Here is an 18,131-nt window from a genome sequence, read left to right as displayed (position 1 = left end):
TCCTGAAACTAGGAATCAGTCCCAATGGGCACTGCTTCTGCCTGCTTCACCTGCCTCTCCCTCATTGAGCAACATGCTTCCCCAGGCATGTTCTCAGCCAGATGCCTTTTTTCCCTTCCTTTCCCCCCTCCTGTTCAACGAAGCAACTGCCTGCTCTAGAGGAGCACTGCAGGAACATTTCTTCTTGCTGCTGCTCTGTTCTGCAGCAAAACACAAGCATAACCACTCGCATACCCACCTTTACCTGCTCCCTCACTGCACATGTGTCCACTTCACTCACACCTGTGCACAAGACTTGCACCTACTTCCAGGGCTGCCTTCCCCTGTCCTCAGGTGCTTGGAGGGCATCTACACCTGTGTCAGGGATGGAGGGAGTGCATCCTGCGGGAAGAGCTTCCTGTGGAAGCATGGGTAGGCATCTGCCTGGGAAAGTTTTCTGACTGGCCGGAAGGAATGTGTTTGTAGCTCAGCTGTGTCAGGGAATGGGGAACAGCGGGCTTGTTGAAAGTTGTTCAGAATGCCAGGGACATGAAAGGCGCAGTGGAGAGGGTAGGAGAGTGAGCAGCATGCTCGTGCACAGCTTGCATGTTCTTCAGGGTACCACTGCAGTGACCAGTTGAATGCAAGCATGCCTGTCTGCAAGGTCACTGCTGCTGGAGATGGTGCTGTGGGATGCCCTGCTGCTGCTATTATTCAAGAGCTGCAGTTGGGCTTTGGGAAGGCAGTGTGTGGGCAGAGGGAAGAAGCCATGCAAGGCAGCCAATCAGAGTGTGGCTGCAGCTGTCTCAGCAGTTGCTAGGCAGAACAGAACAGCATAAAATGGCAGCTGGAGTCAGCTGCCACTGCAGCAGCTCTTGCCACCAAGCCCGATGGCCGATACATGGAAACCATGGGAAAGGATTGTAAATGGATTCACAAATGCTGACAAGTAATGCTGAAACACGGAAACTTTACGACAAACCTTTGATTCGTGATGATTCAAGGCAACCAAATGTGCCATGCTTCAACATGCTTGCTGAATTCATGCATTCGGACATTCCTGCCATGGTTTGTCATGATGTGTGAACACAGCCATTGTCTCTTCTTAGTTTAAAAAATCCTCCATAATTTCATCTTTCTTTTTACCAACCATTATGATGTCAAGCCTAACTTTGAAGGTGTCTGCTTAGCAAGCGGTGAAAGTACAAAGAAAAACATTCATACCAGTATTGGTTTGTATGACTAATTATCCACGTGTGCAATGGAAATTGCTGGAGTGACAGATTCCCCCTCCCCCTGGAGTTTCCCATAAAACCCCAGATTTTTTTTCTGGAGGATTGGAAGAAGGGCTGAGGTGAGAAGAGAGCAAGCAAAAATCCAGTTGGATTTACCCCATAAATAACAATCCAACATCCCATGTAAATGAATATTTCATTCATGCCTTTGGAGTCAAACAGTTACTAATGTTTGAATGCACATACAGCATGTTTATATCTGGGGCACATTACAGAGATTTTGTGTGGAGAACCATGCTTGGGCCAGACTCACTGACACACATTTCTTGTAGCATAACACAATGTGAAACAAGTTGATCTGCTCCTCTAATACAGTAGTAGTGTATCTTGTTATAAAGCTGTAATGTGTGAAGTCATCCAGATCTGTGTTACAAAGGATGCACCCAAGCTGGTAGGTGAATAAGGGCAGTGATAGGAATTTTCCCCCTAAACATGTATAGGATTGTGCAATCCTATAACATTTACCTGAGAGGAAGCCCAATTAAACTCAAGCAGACTTACTTCTGTGTAGACACATGTTGTGTTGCACTGTACACCTTCTTACTTAAAATTATGTTCAACTGAAACTAGTGCACTTCCTCACTTCACCCCATAAAGTCTTTGTGATGGACAAGCTAGTCCCATTAGATGCAGGTTGAACTGCAGGACTATTTACCAGTTATTTTGACTTCATATTAAAATATACAGTAGGTTGAACATTTTCACTATTGCCAGTTGTTCTGCTTTAAGTTCTGCCTGAAACATCTTAGAATTATTGATGATTGCCTAAAGAAATAAAGAGACTTTAGCAGGAGATTTTATCTACACGACTTTGAAGCAACACAAGACTGCTACCATTACCATGTCAGTGTTTACCATAGAGAAGCCAGCAGTGCTGGAAGCCAGCAATAAGAGCAAGCTTCTACACTTTTAAAGTCAAATGAAGTTTAAAAAATGCTGCTGGCTATTGTAATGAGAAGCACCACTTAGTCACTTCATTGTTTGCGTCATTGCTTAATTCTGTCACATTCTATTGCTATCTGTATTTTAGTTCCTGTTAGTTATGCAACTTTTTCTTCTACCCTAATCACAATATAAAACATGCACACAATTTAATAGTTAAGAAAGGAGCGGGGTACAATTTGTGCAGAGTGTGCTTGTAGCCATGAAGTCAACAATGCATTTAGCATGGGGAAGGGGTGTGCTTTTCTGTAGGGAAGCTAAGGCATAGGATCATTTTCTGCATGTACTGACCCTTCCTGTCTTGCATCTTCTCTCTTTGCTCCTCCTCTCCTTAGAGAGAGAGAGGGATAGAGAAGGAGGGTGTCTTTCCAGAGTGTGGAGTTTTGCATTAACTTCTCATTTACTCAGGCAGCATAGTTTCTGTGCTCCTTGCCTCCATCCTCCTGGCCTCATCATGCGTCCTGAGCAAAATCTCCATCTTTCCCTCACTCTGGCCTACAGCAGACTCCTCTTGATTGGTCCAGTGTGGTCCTGACAGGTTCTCCATCCAACTGTATGTGGTGCTTTTCACCACTTCAGCCTCCACAGATATTTTTATTAAATTAAAATAAACAGTTTCACTGCAATTCCCCCCCCCCTTTTTCTTCTATGTATTTTCAGTATAGATAGGGACTCATGGACATTGCTCTGCCAATGGAAATAAAGCGAGCAATGGCATGCCTGTTGCTAGAGAGCTGAGAGTGGCAGTGTTTGTAGGCTAGAATTGGCACCTCTAGCCAAGGGCTTTATGGTTTTTCAATACCAACAATGGCAAAATGGTGATCCCATGTCTGGACATCCAGAAAAACCACAGTGAAGTGTGGAAACCTTAGAACAGGCTGTTGATTCTCTTTATGGTTTCAGAAAAAAATGTAGGACCTCTCGAACTGTGTTTGGATCACAAGACAGGCCTGCAACAGTAAGATTTTGCCATGGCTACGTGTGTTGTGCAGCTCCTCCCAGAATGTCAAGCATGACAAAAGAGAATTTGTGAAGAGGCAAGAGAGGCTGATGTGCATTCTTTCAGCTTGTAAGGAATGTTCCAGAACCACCATTTGTTTGCTGAGCTTCATTCAGTCAGCGGACATGCTTAATCTTTAAGTGTTATGGCCAAACCAATCAGTTATCCAGCTGACACACGCGCACAAAGTACTTAACTATGTCTCCTCACATGCAACAATCAGAGCCTGTCAATTCCTGGTGTTCCCATTCTAGTCAAAGGTTATATGATATAGTGAGCAGAGTTTTGAAGCCCAGGTTCAGATCACCACCCATCCATGAAGTTCACTGTCAACCTAACTTATTTTACAAGGTTGTTGTGAGGATAAAAATATATGAAGGTGTGACAACAGATTCCCTGGAGCTTCTTACAAAACTTGTAAGGTTGAGTGTGCGCAGTGGCACGTGAGGGATTTCTATTTTTCTGCTCCCCCAACATTAAAAAATTGCTTGATTCCAAAGATGCAAGGACCTTGAATAGCCCATATGAAAGAATTCAGGAAGTGGTGAGAAGAACTTCATAGGCCATGTCAAACTTATCAGCCAAAATTTCCCTGCAGGTCATTATTCTACTTTAATGTGAGATGTTCATCATGTGGTACAACAGGATGTATTTAGGATATTAATTCTCATGCAAAAGTCTCATGGTTTATATAATTTCAGAAGAACTCATGGTATGTTGTAGCTTAGTTTTCTATAAAGGCATGTTAGCATCCATGATAACTAATAGTGCAATTGAATCCATGTATGTTTATTCTGATGTAAAGCCTAGTCATTGTAGTGTAACTTACTGCCAAATGAGTGCGCAGAATTACAGCCTAGAAGAGATGATGCCCGATTAGTGACTGAATATTTCTAATTATGAGATGCTTTTGGCAAAGACTAGAATATTGTTTTTTCTCTGCCATGCCTGATTGATGGAGTTCCTCAAAGACATCAAATGTCATTGTTGAAAGCAAAATGCTAGGTCCTGCAGACCTTTGGACAGACCTTGGTTGCCTCAAGAACCAGCATCTGCCCATGCTTCCAGTGCTCTCCTACCTCTCCTATCTTGAGCCGCCAAAGTGTATTACATGTAGGTTTGTGTGTGGACAAGAGAGAATACGATGGCGTGGAAAACTAATAAAAGCAAATATTGAAGATCAAGAACATTATTAGATGGATAGGTTTTGAAGAAGATAGTTTCAAAAGTAGTTTTCAGGGACCTGGTTACCTGATGGACTGCATTTTTCCATATGACCTGGTTTTGGGATCTTTCAGGGAGCTCCTTTCCTTGGGGCCATTGCCATCAGAGGCATGGTTGATGGAGATTTCAGAGACGGCTGCTCCCAGGTTCTGCAACTTCTGCTGAAGGAGGGCTAAGTTCCTCTCTATTTCCTTTGCTTCCAGGCAAAGGCATTTTTATTCAGGCAAAACTTTGGTATATAAACTGGTCTGTTGTTGAAGTTGTTCTAAACTGGTTGAGTGCTATTTCTTGCAACATTCTATTTCTTGTTGTATTTTTAATTGTGTTTTAGTGGACTTTTATATTATGTTTCGGGTGGGTAATGGCTTTTAATCTGTATTTTAGTGTTAGTTGTCCTTTGCAACATTTTTGGCGAAAGGGTGGAATATCAATTGATTAACAAAATAACAGTTCCTTGACCAATATGTATAGGAAAGAATAGGTTAAAATGAGGAAATTTTACATTTTAAATTACATATTTTATCTATGTTTCTGTTGGTAGATGCCTTGAATATATTTTTATTGAAAAATTGGGATATATATTTAATGTATAAATCAGATGAGTAGACAAAAATAAAGAAATGCATAGTCATCCAAGAATAATTCAGAATGGAGTTATAGGGCTGTTGAACTGGTTTGAGCACATTTGTAGATGGTTGTGTTTTGCCTACAAAAAGTCATGGTGTGATGTCATCTGGGGACTAGGCCAGAGGTGTCATCAGTATGCTAATGACATTCCACTTGATTTCTCTTTTTGGGTGGATCAATGGAAATGAAAATCAGGATAACTAATGGATTGTAGGATGAAAGGCAATAAATATAATCTAGACAAGATACTGGTACTGTAGGTTGGTTGTTCTCTGCCTGGGCAGTTATATAAAACTTGTTATATTAAGGGTTGTTCTTTTCCTAAAGGAGTATGTTTACAATTATGGAGTGTTTCTAGATCCAGCTATCACTTGAGGTCTTCCTGGCCCACGTGAGAGCCTTCTACCAGTTATGGCTAGTGCACTCCCTACACCCGCCTCTGGCAGAGTGTTAATTCTATGCTGACAAACTCAGAGGTAGTCTACATTTGAGCAGAGTACAATAAGCTACTTCTGAAGACTTTTTGGAAACTGCAGTTGTTTTAGAGCGTAGCTGCTAGGCTGTCAGTGGAGACTAGATAATGGAATGTCTCCTTACATGCCCGCACGCCTCTTAAGATCTGTGGGAGAGGCCCTGCTCCGGAAACCCTCCTTGAAGGAGGTAAAAAGGACATCTACTTGGAGTATTTATTTTTATTTATTTATTTAAAGTTTTTATATGCCGTCCCCTTGCTATATAGCCTCGGGACGGGAGTAGGGCCTTCTCTGCGGTGGCGCCCAGACTGTGGAATGCGCTCTCAGCCTGATGCTGAGCCTATATTCTTTTCGGTGCCAGGTTAAAACCTTTTTATTTAAATGCCATTTTAAGAATTAATTTTTTTTTAGATTTTTAAACTTAACAGTTGCATTTTATTTTATTTTATTTACTTTATTATATTATCTATTGTTATTTTTTCATGAGTGTGATTTATTCTCTTTTTTATTATTGGTTTAATGTTATCCTGTTAGTCATGATCGTATTTATCATGATCTATTTATTGCTATGTAAATATAATTATATTATGGATTGTATTTTTATTGTTTTGATTTTATACTCTGTAAGCCTTCTTGATAAGGGATGCAGGTGGCACAGTGGTTTAAACTGCTGTGTTGCTGGGCTGGTTGATCAAAAGGTTGCCGGTTCGAATCTGCACAATGGAGTGAGTTCCCGTTGCTCCATCCCAGCTCCTGCCAACCTTGCAGTTCGAAAGCATGCAAATGCAAGTAGATAAAAAGGTACCACTTCAGTGGGCAGGTAACAGCAGTCTGTGCACTTCGGTGTTTAGTCATGCCAGCCACATGACCACGGAGACTGTCTGCGGACAAACGCTGGCTCCCTCGACTAGGAAACGGAGATGAGCATAGCCCCCTAGAGTCAGGCATGACTGGACTTAACATCAAGGGGAAACCTTTACCTTTTTTAAGCCTTCTTGAGAGATTTGTGAAAAAACGTTTAAATGTTTTAAATTAAAAATTAAATAATGGGGTCATATCTCACCAATACCTGTACTGGCTCCCAGTCTATTTTTAGGCACAATTCAAGTTCTAGTAGTTGCCTTTAAAACCCTAAAAGTCATTGGGATCAGGTACATTGAAGTTCAACTTCTCCAGCATGAAAACATCATTAGATGTCATTCTTCAAGTGTGCCCTCCATGCAAAATAAGGAAGTAAAAATTATTTCGGTGACATCCTGCTTCTGGATGCTTTCTTCCTCCAGGAGAACTCACCTGGTGTCAGAAAGTGTTTTAGGAACCAAACAAAGACATTTTTATTGGCCTTGCTTTTAAAAACTATGAATTTTACTTATACTATCCTGCTGTCTCTTCCTTTATCATTGCTTTATTATTGACTTTCTTGGATGCATTGAATTTTTAAGCAGACCTAGAAATATTTATACTGAAAACCAGTGTAGAAATAGTTAAAGAAAATATTAGTAACACTGATATTTGATAATTTAGATAAAAGTTTTTCAAAAAAAGAAATAAGAAGGGGCCAAGTGGTGTTAACATTTGAAAAGATGTGCAAACATTTGAAAAGATGTGCAAGGGAAAAATATGCCAAAGAATAGCAATCTCAACAAACTAAGAATAAGAAGAGTAAGAAAAGTCAGTAATTATGTATGATGTTATAGGCACATTAGTACTAGTTAAACAGTCATTGGGAGATTAAGTCTTAATGTAAAATATTTGGCCACAATATGCATATTATTTTAAATGGCATTAATAAGATTTAATAAATCAGACTGGGTACTATTATTTGTGAACTGATACTTATGGAATAAACTCACCAATAAAGCTTCCATAATGCAAAGAACTAGAACATTAACTTAAAAAGTGGATTGAGTCAGAACAGAATTATAATTTGAACTATATTGATTAAATCAACAGACATGCTTAGAAGACAAGCCACTGTGAATTGTTTGAGAAGCATACTGGATTCCCTGCATTCTGACAACTTTGGGCTACTCTCCAAGTCTTTGCCTTTAAAAAAAATGTGTTTATATCATAGAATTGGAAGGAACCTGAAATATCATCTAATCAAATCCCCTGTTGATGCAGAGAAACCACTATTACTCATAGTAGAGCTCTCTATTTAAATACTTCTCATGAATGAAAATCCACCTTTTGTGGCAGTCTGTGCCACTGGTGAAGAGCGCACACAGCTCTTCCTAATGAGTAGTATAGACCCTTGATCTGATAATTTGAGCTTGTTGGTTTGGACTTATGCTTTGGAAAAAAAAGAAAGCAATATCTGAAGATGGCTATCATATCATCTCTTAATTATAACGTTTCCAAATTTCTCCGTGGGAGTTGGTGTCCATATCTCTCATTGTGATCATCATTTTCTTCTGGTCCTAGTCCTGTTTGTCAGTATTCTTAAAATTCAGTGTTCAGAACTGGACCCAGAATTCCAGCTGACACCTGAGCAAAGTAGATCAAAATGCTGTTACTTCTCATAAAATACTATTACTTCTCATAATCATGACACTGTGCTTCTGCTAATGCAACCTTCACTTACACTAGTCTAGCCAATGGATTGCACAGCTGACTCATGTTTAGTTTGTTGCCTACTCAAATGCCTTGGTATTTTTCACATGAACATATTAATTATATACGAAATTGGTATCTTGTCAAATGACAGTACTGAAATGCTATAAATGAAGGTAGAGGAAACTAAAAACCATAGGAGCACTGCATCTGCATTAGAAAGAAAGATCAGTGAGGCAAATCAATAATGAAAAACTATATCCTTTTCAAAGATATACATGGCAGAATGGATCATCATAGGAATTAAAAAACTCCAAACAATAAGTTATTGGTCTTACCTGTTGACTTGTACAATATTTTGGTATTTTCTGCTCAGATCAGACTTTCTGTCTGATCAGCTTTGGAATCTGCCTGTTAAGATCATCATCCCAAATGGACTGCATGGGGTTCTTGGCACACCAAAACAGATAAGGTGCCTCCCACAGTTATGGCAGTAAGAGAGGTGTGGCACCTACTTTCCTGTCAGTTGAAGTTTGATCACGTTTGCATGCAAAATTAACCTTGTGGAGAAACGTTTGTCTAGCAGACATGGAGAGAAAGGCTGATTTTTACCATTTTAAATCAGCTTATACTTCCCAGTGAAAACTTCTCGCCATTCCATGTCTTGCATGTTACATATGAATGAATGGCAATATATGCAACTGAAACATTTGTTAGAATCAAGGTTCAGTCCTGCTGTTTTCACGGCTTTAGAACTTGGTTTGTTACTGGGAGTGCTGAACATGTGTGAATAGTACAGCAGTTCAAAACTCATGTTTATAAATATGTATTATTAGTAAATAAATATGATGCACTGAGTCTCAGGTGAGAATGGAATAATGAATTAAGTCATCCTCTTTTGTCCAATCAGTGTATAGTCTGTTGGCATCTCTTTCAGAAGGAGTAACAAGCTATGTTTAATTCAGCAACAACTGATGCTTTGTGGATATTGGACACCATATTGTTTTCAACAAGGGCCTAATAAAATTAGCTAATTGTTGAAGATTCAATACAGCTAAAGCTTTTCTTGCTCATATGTTTTGGCAGTGCATAATAACTGCTTTCTTTTGGGAGGAGGTAATAGTTCAGATATATTTTCTGAAGGAACGGTCGTTAGTATTTATGAATAGTCACGATCCACCCAGTACTGGGAATTCAACGTAAGGTCCTTATAAATGGATCCTCTTTGTCCTTTTGACAGCTAAAGAACGAATGTTACAACAATGGAAGCATCAGCAACCACTTGAAGTAATAAAATTAATGGAGGGTCTAACCAAACTTTGGACTTTTGAATAGGTGGTTTTTAGTTACAATTCACAAATGGACAAATAAATGTGTATTTGGGGTCACTTTGTTGAAGCATATGCATAATTATGTTAAAAATACTAGTATGTCTTCATACATATAAAATATATAGGGGTTTATATGGCTTCATTGTAATACATTAACTTAAGTTTTATGTAAGAAAATTGCAGGTTTTTTACCTTTTTTCTACTTTGTTCTAGTTATGACTTTGTTTTCAAATTAAAAATCAATAACCCACAATAAAAAGGAACAAACCATATTGTTTAGAAATTAATTACACAAAAAGTTAAAACTCGGTTGCTTGGTGGATATTGTCAAGAAAAGGACCACAGCTAGACAGAGGGAATCAGTGAGGCTTTTCCAGTAGCTTTGGGCAGACCTCATAGGAAACCCTTCAATTATTTAGGAAACCCTAAACCCAGAAGCCTCTTAGCAAACCTTTCCTCTGCAGCCCTTTGGAGCTATATGAGAGGGCTCTCCAATGCTACTTATGTGTGGGAGGGATCACGCCCTTTCTAAACTGCTGGATTAACATTCACAGATTATGCAGAGTGGTCCTCTCGCTACAAAAGTTGCTTTGAGGCTCTTCACTCCTGACCCCAGGTTATCCTCAGGCTTTTCTTGTGACCCCATCTTGACATGAATGAAAGTATCTCTTTGTCAATCAGAGGGTTCTAAATGAAGTAGCTTTTTGTTTCCTTTAGTTTTAGTTTCCTGCTTTTCTGTTGCGTAACATTTAGGTGGAGCTATGCTATAGTGGAACAGCAAAAGTACACATGAAGAAACAGTGCCATTTCCTGAAAGTTTTAATACCCCATTTTCTAGGAAAAACAGGAAAAGTGCTCTGCAAACAAACATACAAAAACTGGAGCACAATGACAATGTCTGAAGAGCTTGTACACAACTCTGTGGGGAATTGCAAGCACATGATTTATTTATTTATTTGGTGGTTTACAAAACCAAAAATAACATAATTAATATTAAACACATAATAAGAACACATACAATAAAATACAGTAATCCAATTAATAAATACCATAATACTTGTGTAGAAAATTTCACAGTATCAAAGCTCCATTGTATATGCTGACTTTTTCACAGTAGAACTCTCTTGCTTTGTATCACATAAGCATGATCTGTACACAAAACCAACAGTTCTTTGCCATTGTGACAAATATTTGAGCTTTTGTGGACAAATTTTGCTAGGCATCACTTTATTCCCCCCCAAAGAATGTTCTGTTCTTTTAAGCTTGCAACCAAGTCTTTGGGATGCTGATTAATGTGTTGGATTCTGTTAGATCTATTGAAAGCAGAGAAAATGAGAAAAGAGAGCTACCTTACATATAATTCCTGTTTTTTTTTTTTAAATTAAACACTAAAGAATAAAGTGGCCCAAAACAGGTTTTTTGGAGGACTGGGGATGGTCGTTGTGATGTATTATCCGTCTGTCTTCATCTTATGGCTACTTTATGAATGAATGGCCTTTGGTTTATAAGGAAGTATTGTTGGTACCATCACAGGATCTCTGCCACAGAAACATGGCTATTCAGAAACCTACCATGATGCCCAAAAAAGCCCCACCTGACTCCCTGCTGCCTTCTCAACTTCCCATACTGCCCTCTGCTGCTTTTCTAAGCGACGTAAGCTGCCTCCACCCATTTGTCAGCCCACAACAGGAGGCACAGAAGTGTTCACTAGGAACAAAGATGTTGGCAGGTGAATACTTTCACTTCACTCAAAGTGACCCCAGCCTCCAAGAAGAAATTTATTTTAACACAAGGTGTTTTTTTTTAATACATTGGTTGGTTGCCTTGCTAGTTTCTTCTCTAAGTATGTACTGGAGCAGCAGGCATGGCATGTCTGATCCCAGTCCTATTACACTTATTTGCAGTTAATTTGTTTCAATTACTAATAGTTTCATCTGATACTGCTTTTGTCTTCCTTAACTACCATACCTATCCTTCCTTTATTACACTTACTCATCATTCCCAGAAAATGTAACAGACAAAATTATACTGGTGGAGAATGCAGTTTTTCAGAAACATACTTTAAATACTTTAAAATGAATACTTTGCCAAATATAATTAAGAAAGTTTGATGTCCTGTGAGCAAAACCCTATAAGAGAGAAGAAAAAAAAAGAGAAAAGCAGTTTGTGTGATTTTTTCCCTTATTTTTAATGACCTGAGGAAGAGACTGAAAATGAGTTGCTATATATTTCTGCCTGTCTTTTTGACATGCACACAGAGCTATATTTACAATTTAGCATTTATTGCCAGGAAATAGCCTCTAAGAATTACAGATTTAGGGCAAGATTTATGCTCAGATCTTGTTATTCCTTTTCTTTTTCTTGGACTTACTTAAGGCTTAAAAATAATGATTGATTTTTTAAGAAAAGAAATGTTAAGACTTATTGATTTCTTTCGTATCAATCTATGTGGTTTCCTCTAATTGTGGCAAATACAATGAGTTGCTTCTGAGTGGGTGTGAGTTTATTGCACGGTACCTTAATGCCTGGTCTATAAAAGACTATGGGAGTAATTAAACAATGCCTAAAATCAAATGGAATAATTTTGTATGAGACAGTTTAGCTAGTTCAAATATTAGTGGCTTCATAGGACCATGACTACAAGAAACCAAATTCAGTTGGATCTGTGACAGGGATGTATTTGATTAATAAGCTCCAACTAATTGTAACCAATGATAAATCACCACCCTCCTTGTATTGGTGGCTGTTGTTACGAAGATCCTTTTCACCTGGAGGATCGCCAGTGACTAATAGGCCAGTTGGATATCTTTTCTAGGAATGGAGAAATCTACCAGTTTGATTTCTATCATTTCCCCCTTTTCCAATCTGAAATTCAGTTTGTCTCAAAATTTAAGAATTTCTGCAGTCCTGTGTATTCTGTTAAAGTTTTCATGAAAAGTCATAAGCAATTTTGTGCATATTTCCCAATGCAAGCATATTTGTATACATTTTCCCTATTGGATACATTTTACAAGCAATTATATTAATACAAGACATTTCTGAATGTTAATTTTCAGCAAAATATGCATTTTATATATATTTCTTGACTGGAGAACTTCATTGACAAATTTGGGGACTGCAAATTTTGAAGGATAACTGAGATTTGGTTCACAAAGTGGTTTAAAAGGGCAAATGTAGGTAAGTTCACATTAAATTGTGAACTAAATGAATTTGCCTCCCATTCTTTCTATGTGGAATTGAACTAAGGCAAGATATAAATGCAATGTAATATTAATACTGATGTTAGATGACAACTCTGTTAACAGAAACAGTAAAATGACTTGAGAGTAAAGTTTGCTTTTCTCCAGCAAGAAGAGGGGAAACATTTTTCTATCATAATAAGAAATGAAAACAAAGAAAGTGATGGTAGTAATGGCTGGCTATATTTTTATTGCCTATGTTTTACATAGATGAAACCAATCTGAATAATAAGAAACGATGCCATATATTGCATTCACTTTTTGTTCTGTAAAATTCTCTTTTCATTAAAATATTACCATGTTTCACTTTATAATCATATATAATAATTTTAAAATTATAGGAAAAGAATATTGATATTATAAAGAATTGCATGAATTGGAGATTCATATCTTTCAAGAAGCTCCCTGTTTATTTCTCCGAAAAGGTCAGAAGCCTTAGTATCCATTATTTTAGTTAATATTATTTCTAATGCTTTACTGTAAGGTTTGTGTGCTCAAGACATTGCCAAACCACAGAATATGAACCATACTAGAAAATGCTTCTCTTTACATTTCAAGAAGGAATATTTACTGAAGTGTTTCAGTGCAGTTATTAGTGTTGGTACCAATTCAGCACTTTCTCTATTACAAGTTCTTACATTGAGTAAGAAATTTTGCTGTTCCACATAAGCTATATTCATTGTTCTTTCCTCGTACATATGAATACTTCTTCCGTGTAGCAATTAATACCTGTGTAAATGAATGTTTCATGCAAGTACTAATACATTATTTTGAATGAGAAATGACTGACCTTAGCAATTAATGTTATATTTAAAGAAAGGAAGAAGTAACAGCTCTAAAATTGAGTATTTAAGAGACCAAAAGTTGTGGAGTTGAGTTCTGCCATTATTGCCCTTGGAAGGGGATACAGTGTTTCAGACTTCACCATTTTTGGATTGTTAATAGCTATCAGATTAAGGTCTTGTGGTGTAATTAACAAGCTCAATTGTTGTGAAGATGTAGTCCTCAATTCCCAGGTTAGTAATGAGAACAGAACAATTACCAAACTGAATCTGAGTATGACAAACATGAAGTCCCTGCAAATGTTTGCCTGTGTTGATTTCATGGTTTTATTTTCAACACCACTTATGTGAAGTTGGAACATAATGGCTGAAAAAGTTTGAAAAGATCTTCAGGTCAGATCCCCCCTCCCCATATTATTTTCAATAATGTAACCTAACTAATGTAAAAGATTTTTACATTAAAAATGTGCTATGTATTTTTTACTGGAAAACAAGCAAGACACAAATCCTCATATATGAAAAGTAAAAACAAAACAATTTCTATCATGATTTTGGTACTTGAACACATTGCCAATGCAATGAGAGAGGGGAACACAATTTATTAGTTATGAAATCTGATAGCACATTTTTCCAGTGATGCCTGAAGATTTATCCTTAAAGCCCAGCAAAGAACCACCTCTTCCCTGCAGGCTTGCCAGGAAAATGCAGTAACTTTTTGAGGCAGAAGGATTATTGGTAGATAATTAGCTGCATCACTATTTACTCTGAGTTCTAAATTGGCTTTGTCGTTTAAACAGTGACACACAGAAAATGCAGAGCTGCTCCACATACACAAGCTCACATTTATGTACATTTAAACAACTAGATAATTTAAAGAGATTTTCTAATGGCCATTTCAAAGCCATCTTTGTTTTCATTTCTTGAATAAATTGGTTATTCATATTTCTTACAATGACTTCCCACCTCAGAATATAGTCCAACAGTGGACTTTATTACAGTTACATTCTATGATGACAAATGTCTGAAAGAAATGTGAATTTCTCAAATAAAACCAACATTAAATAAAACTTGAACACCAGGATTTGTTACATATACAGAGAACTACAAAATAAAATACCAAATACAAATGCTAAGACATTCATTTTGTTTCCTCTTGTCTTTCTATTAAACAGATTATTTTGTCTAACTATGAAATGCAAAACATTGGCCCTGATGCCATATTTTTTTATCACATGATTAAGAAATTGGAAGGCACCAAATGTAATCCCATCCATTTCATACTATTACAGTGTTTCTCAATTATTTAATGCACACCACAATTCCTAACCTATTCTATTTTTAAAATACCTACCCCCTCCTATTTCCAATGAGAGGAGCAATTTCAGAGGTGCTCATGAGAGCTTTCTTCCCATTGGAAATAATTACTCCAGGATCGGGCATTTGTAATCAGATCTGATGCTGGGACAAAGGATGAAAGCATCCCCCTGGCAAGGCACATTCTCCATCTATCTCTTTGTTGGCTGTTTGTTAAAGAAAAATAAATCAGGGGGAAAATACATGAGTCTAGCTTACTTCTTGGGCCCATTGACACCAATGGGAGATCCCACACACCGGTATAAATACGAGCATCAAAGGATACATTTGCTTCAGCATCACAGAAGGCAAGACAAGGGTTCATATCTTTAACATGGCTCCTTTGATCCCATTAATTATCAGCTCTTGACAGCTGATTCTATTTTCTTAAAAAGAAAGAAGGAAAGAGACAGACAGACAGACAGACAGACAGACAGAAAGGCCTGCATAATAAACACAAGGTATGTCTAGTCTGGCCCTCAGTGTCATAACTGAATGGAGCAAAGAGGCCAACACTGCTCCACAAAACAAAAAGGTAAAGTGAGAAAGGAAATGATGGTCACTGCAGGGCATAACAAGGTCAAGAGCTGTACATAGAAGAAGGTTGGGCACCAGCAGACAGCACAGAAAGTGACAAGGGAATCTATGCAGAGACCTATCAGAATTCTCCATTTCCAACCTCCGCTAAGATTATCTAGCTTGGCAGGTCAGAATACCTGCAGTTGTCTTCTGAGAGTAGATTTGTCTGTGAAAGTGGCTGTATTCATACTTCCAGAAATGAACCATGTTGACAGGTTTCCCTTACATTTTCCCATAGCTGTACACACTGGAGTTCTTTCTTAGATGGGTGCATCTGAGGGTCCAGAGGTTAATTTCTGCTTCCTAAAACCCAAGAATTCTTCTCTCTTGCAATTGCTGCCAAATTCCAGCAGCAATTCCAAACCTGTATTTTCATGTGGAAAACCTCTGTTTGGATGCAAAATCACGCTCCCAGAAGTCCTGGGGGAGCATGATTTTAGGTTAAACCAAGCGGTTCACTGCTTGTATGCCATGTTTTAAAGGGTAAGGGTGACGTTTTTGCACCGCTGCATGCTGCCAACATCCAGCAGCAATTCAGTGGTGCAATAATAGCAATTCACTGATGACGGGGGCAAAAAAGAAGGGGACCACAAGCAGCCCATGGGCCTTGCATTGCCCTTCAGTGTTTTGTCCTAATAGTGAAATTGCAGGAGTGCTGTTGAACTTTAACTTTCACAGAGACTGATTTGAATTTCTAATGTAAAAAGCAAGCCCAAAGGAAGAAGAAAAATGCTTGTAAAACTGTCTGTCTCTTTTACACTAATATTGAATCTCATTCCTGTGGTGAGCTGCTGGATGTAAACGGCCTGCTGATCTGACTTCATTGCTGTCTGTGATTTGATTCCTTACCTGAACACTCCTGGCTTTTTAACTCAGAACCTTTAGGCCAGTTAGCTCAGCAGCCTGAACATGAGAAATGCCCTTCTGTGCTTTATTTAGACTCCTGGGCAGTACCCCACTCAAACTCTGATCTTGAGCACACAAGACTGGTTTAATGAACTATTTAATCAATTGATAACTAATTGCTGGTCTTTGAAGATGTTTACTCTAGCAAAATACATTACATGCAGAATTCTTCAGTTACAAATATCTCAGCTCCATCCAAGTCAAGCTCTGTTTCATAGTAAACGTATTTAAAATAAGAGCCTAGGACAAGATCTGTAATATACAGTAAAGCTATAACATACCCTCCTGTAATTAAATATACTGTTATATTTTGGATAGAAGATACAGAATGAATGGGAATTACTCTTTTACTATCATCAGTTTTTCCAAAGAAAGCAGAAGAACTGGGGTAAAAGGGAGCCAAACAAACATGCATTTTCTGCACATCTTGCTGCTTATATACCATCTCTGTTTTCCACCTTCTGCCATCAAAGGAAGCTCCATGAAGTTCAAACAAAAAGTATTGTTTTCTTGGTGAAAGCATTGTTATGTTTTGCAACTGTAGTCAGATCAAAAGAAACCGCAGCTATGAAACATTATGTGAAATTCCTTGATCTATCTCAGTAGGATGCTAATTTTGAAACCTAATAATATCTGCTCCCCTAGAAGATTATTTAACTTTTCAAAGTTGATAGTTGCAGCAGAAATATTCATTTAATGCACTTATATTATGGGTCCGAATATAACTTTTAGAGTAAAACATTCCAAGGATTTCAGAGAACATTATATAGGAATCAGGTTATAAAACCTGATCCTATACATTGTACAAACTACCATGCTATGATTTTGTTTTTGGAAATAGATAATGTAGATAATGTTCTCTAGCAAACAGACATTTTCACCCAGGAAGCATGAGACTTAACTCAGTATTAGAATGCTTTAAAAAAATTAAGAACCTAATATCATTTATGATGCAGAGGGAGATCACAAGATATTACTGCAGTGGATGGCTGGTTTGGACTATTAACTTATTAATAGAAAGCATTTTCTGCAGTGTAAGAGGTGAGCCACTGTGACACAATTATTAGAGTGCTGAAGTGGAAGTTGGAGACCCAGATTCTATCTCCTCTTGCCTCTGAAGCTTTGGGTGAGTCATTGACTGTCAGCCTAACGTGCCTCATAGGTTTGTTCTGAGGGTTCAGTGGAAAGGAGGGGGACCATGTAGACTACTTTGGATTCCTTGCAAAAGTGTGGTATAAATGTAATCATTACTAATAAAAATAATAAACTATGAAATACTGGCAATATCTCATTTTTCACAATAAAACAATTTAACTAAACAGTATAACTCCATTATACTGCTCTAAGTTTGACTGTTCATCAAAATATGAAATGGAGTGGCTGGGTACATAATACCGGTATAGGTGCATATATCCCCAACTATATATTCTTTTAATATTCTGTCTATAATTATACAAGGAAAATGCTTAGAAAAATGGTATTTTATTTATTTCTGATATTTTTAAAAATTTATTTATTTCTGTTTATTTACAGTATTTTAAGTTTGTTTTTCAGCCAAAAAGGCTCTCAGAGTAGATTACAAAGATTCAAAATTCCTAGGGGAAGGGAAAGAGTGGGAGGGAACTCAGGAACTGGTGCTCATTCAGGGTATATTATTATTATTATTATCATTATCATTATTATTATTATTATTATTATTATTATTATTATTACATTTCTATGCCGCCCCTTGCCGAAGCCTTGGGGCGGCTTACAACACAATAAAATACATTGAAATACAATAGAACATAATAAATTACCATTAAATACAAAAATACAAAAAATACACTGAGTTACGAACATAATAAT

General features: G+C 37.6%; 1 protein-coding gene across 3 annotated transcripts in view; it reads left to right on the top strand.

The window, feature by feature from the left end:
• The window catches only part of LOC123021805 (sine oculis binding protein homolog), a 168,458-nt gene that overhangs the window by 78,840 nt on the left and 71,487 nt on the right, over positions 1-18,131 (top strand). For 2 of the 3 annotated variants that reach the window (XR_006414409.1, XM_044426925.1), the window contains exon 5: positions 13,005-13,088. The exons of the other annotated variant lie outside the window; for it this stretch is intronic. Coding sequence is in view for 1 of the 2 variants with exons in the window: in XM_044426925.1 (XP_044282860.1) it covers positions 13,005-13,088 (84 nt within the window). In the remaining variant the exon portion in view is untranslated. The remainder of the gene's footprint in view (positions 1-13,004; positions 13,089-18,131) is intronic. 3 annotated transcript variants of the gene reach the window in all.

Source organism: Varanus komodoensis, unplaced genomic scaffold, assembly GCF_004798865.1.
Source record: "Varanus komodoensis strain SLA01 unplaced genomic scaffold, ASM479886v1 scaffold1, whole genome shotgun sequence".
In the NCBI taxonomy this organism is placed as follows: domain Eukaryota; kingdom Metazoa; phylum Chordata; class Lepidosauria; order Squamata; family Varanidae; genus Varanus; species Varanus komodoensis.
This window is presented reverse-complemented; position numbering and strand designations above follow the sequence as displayed.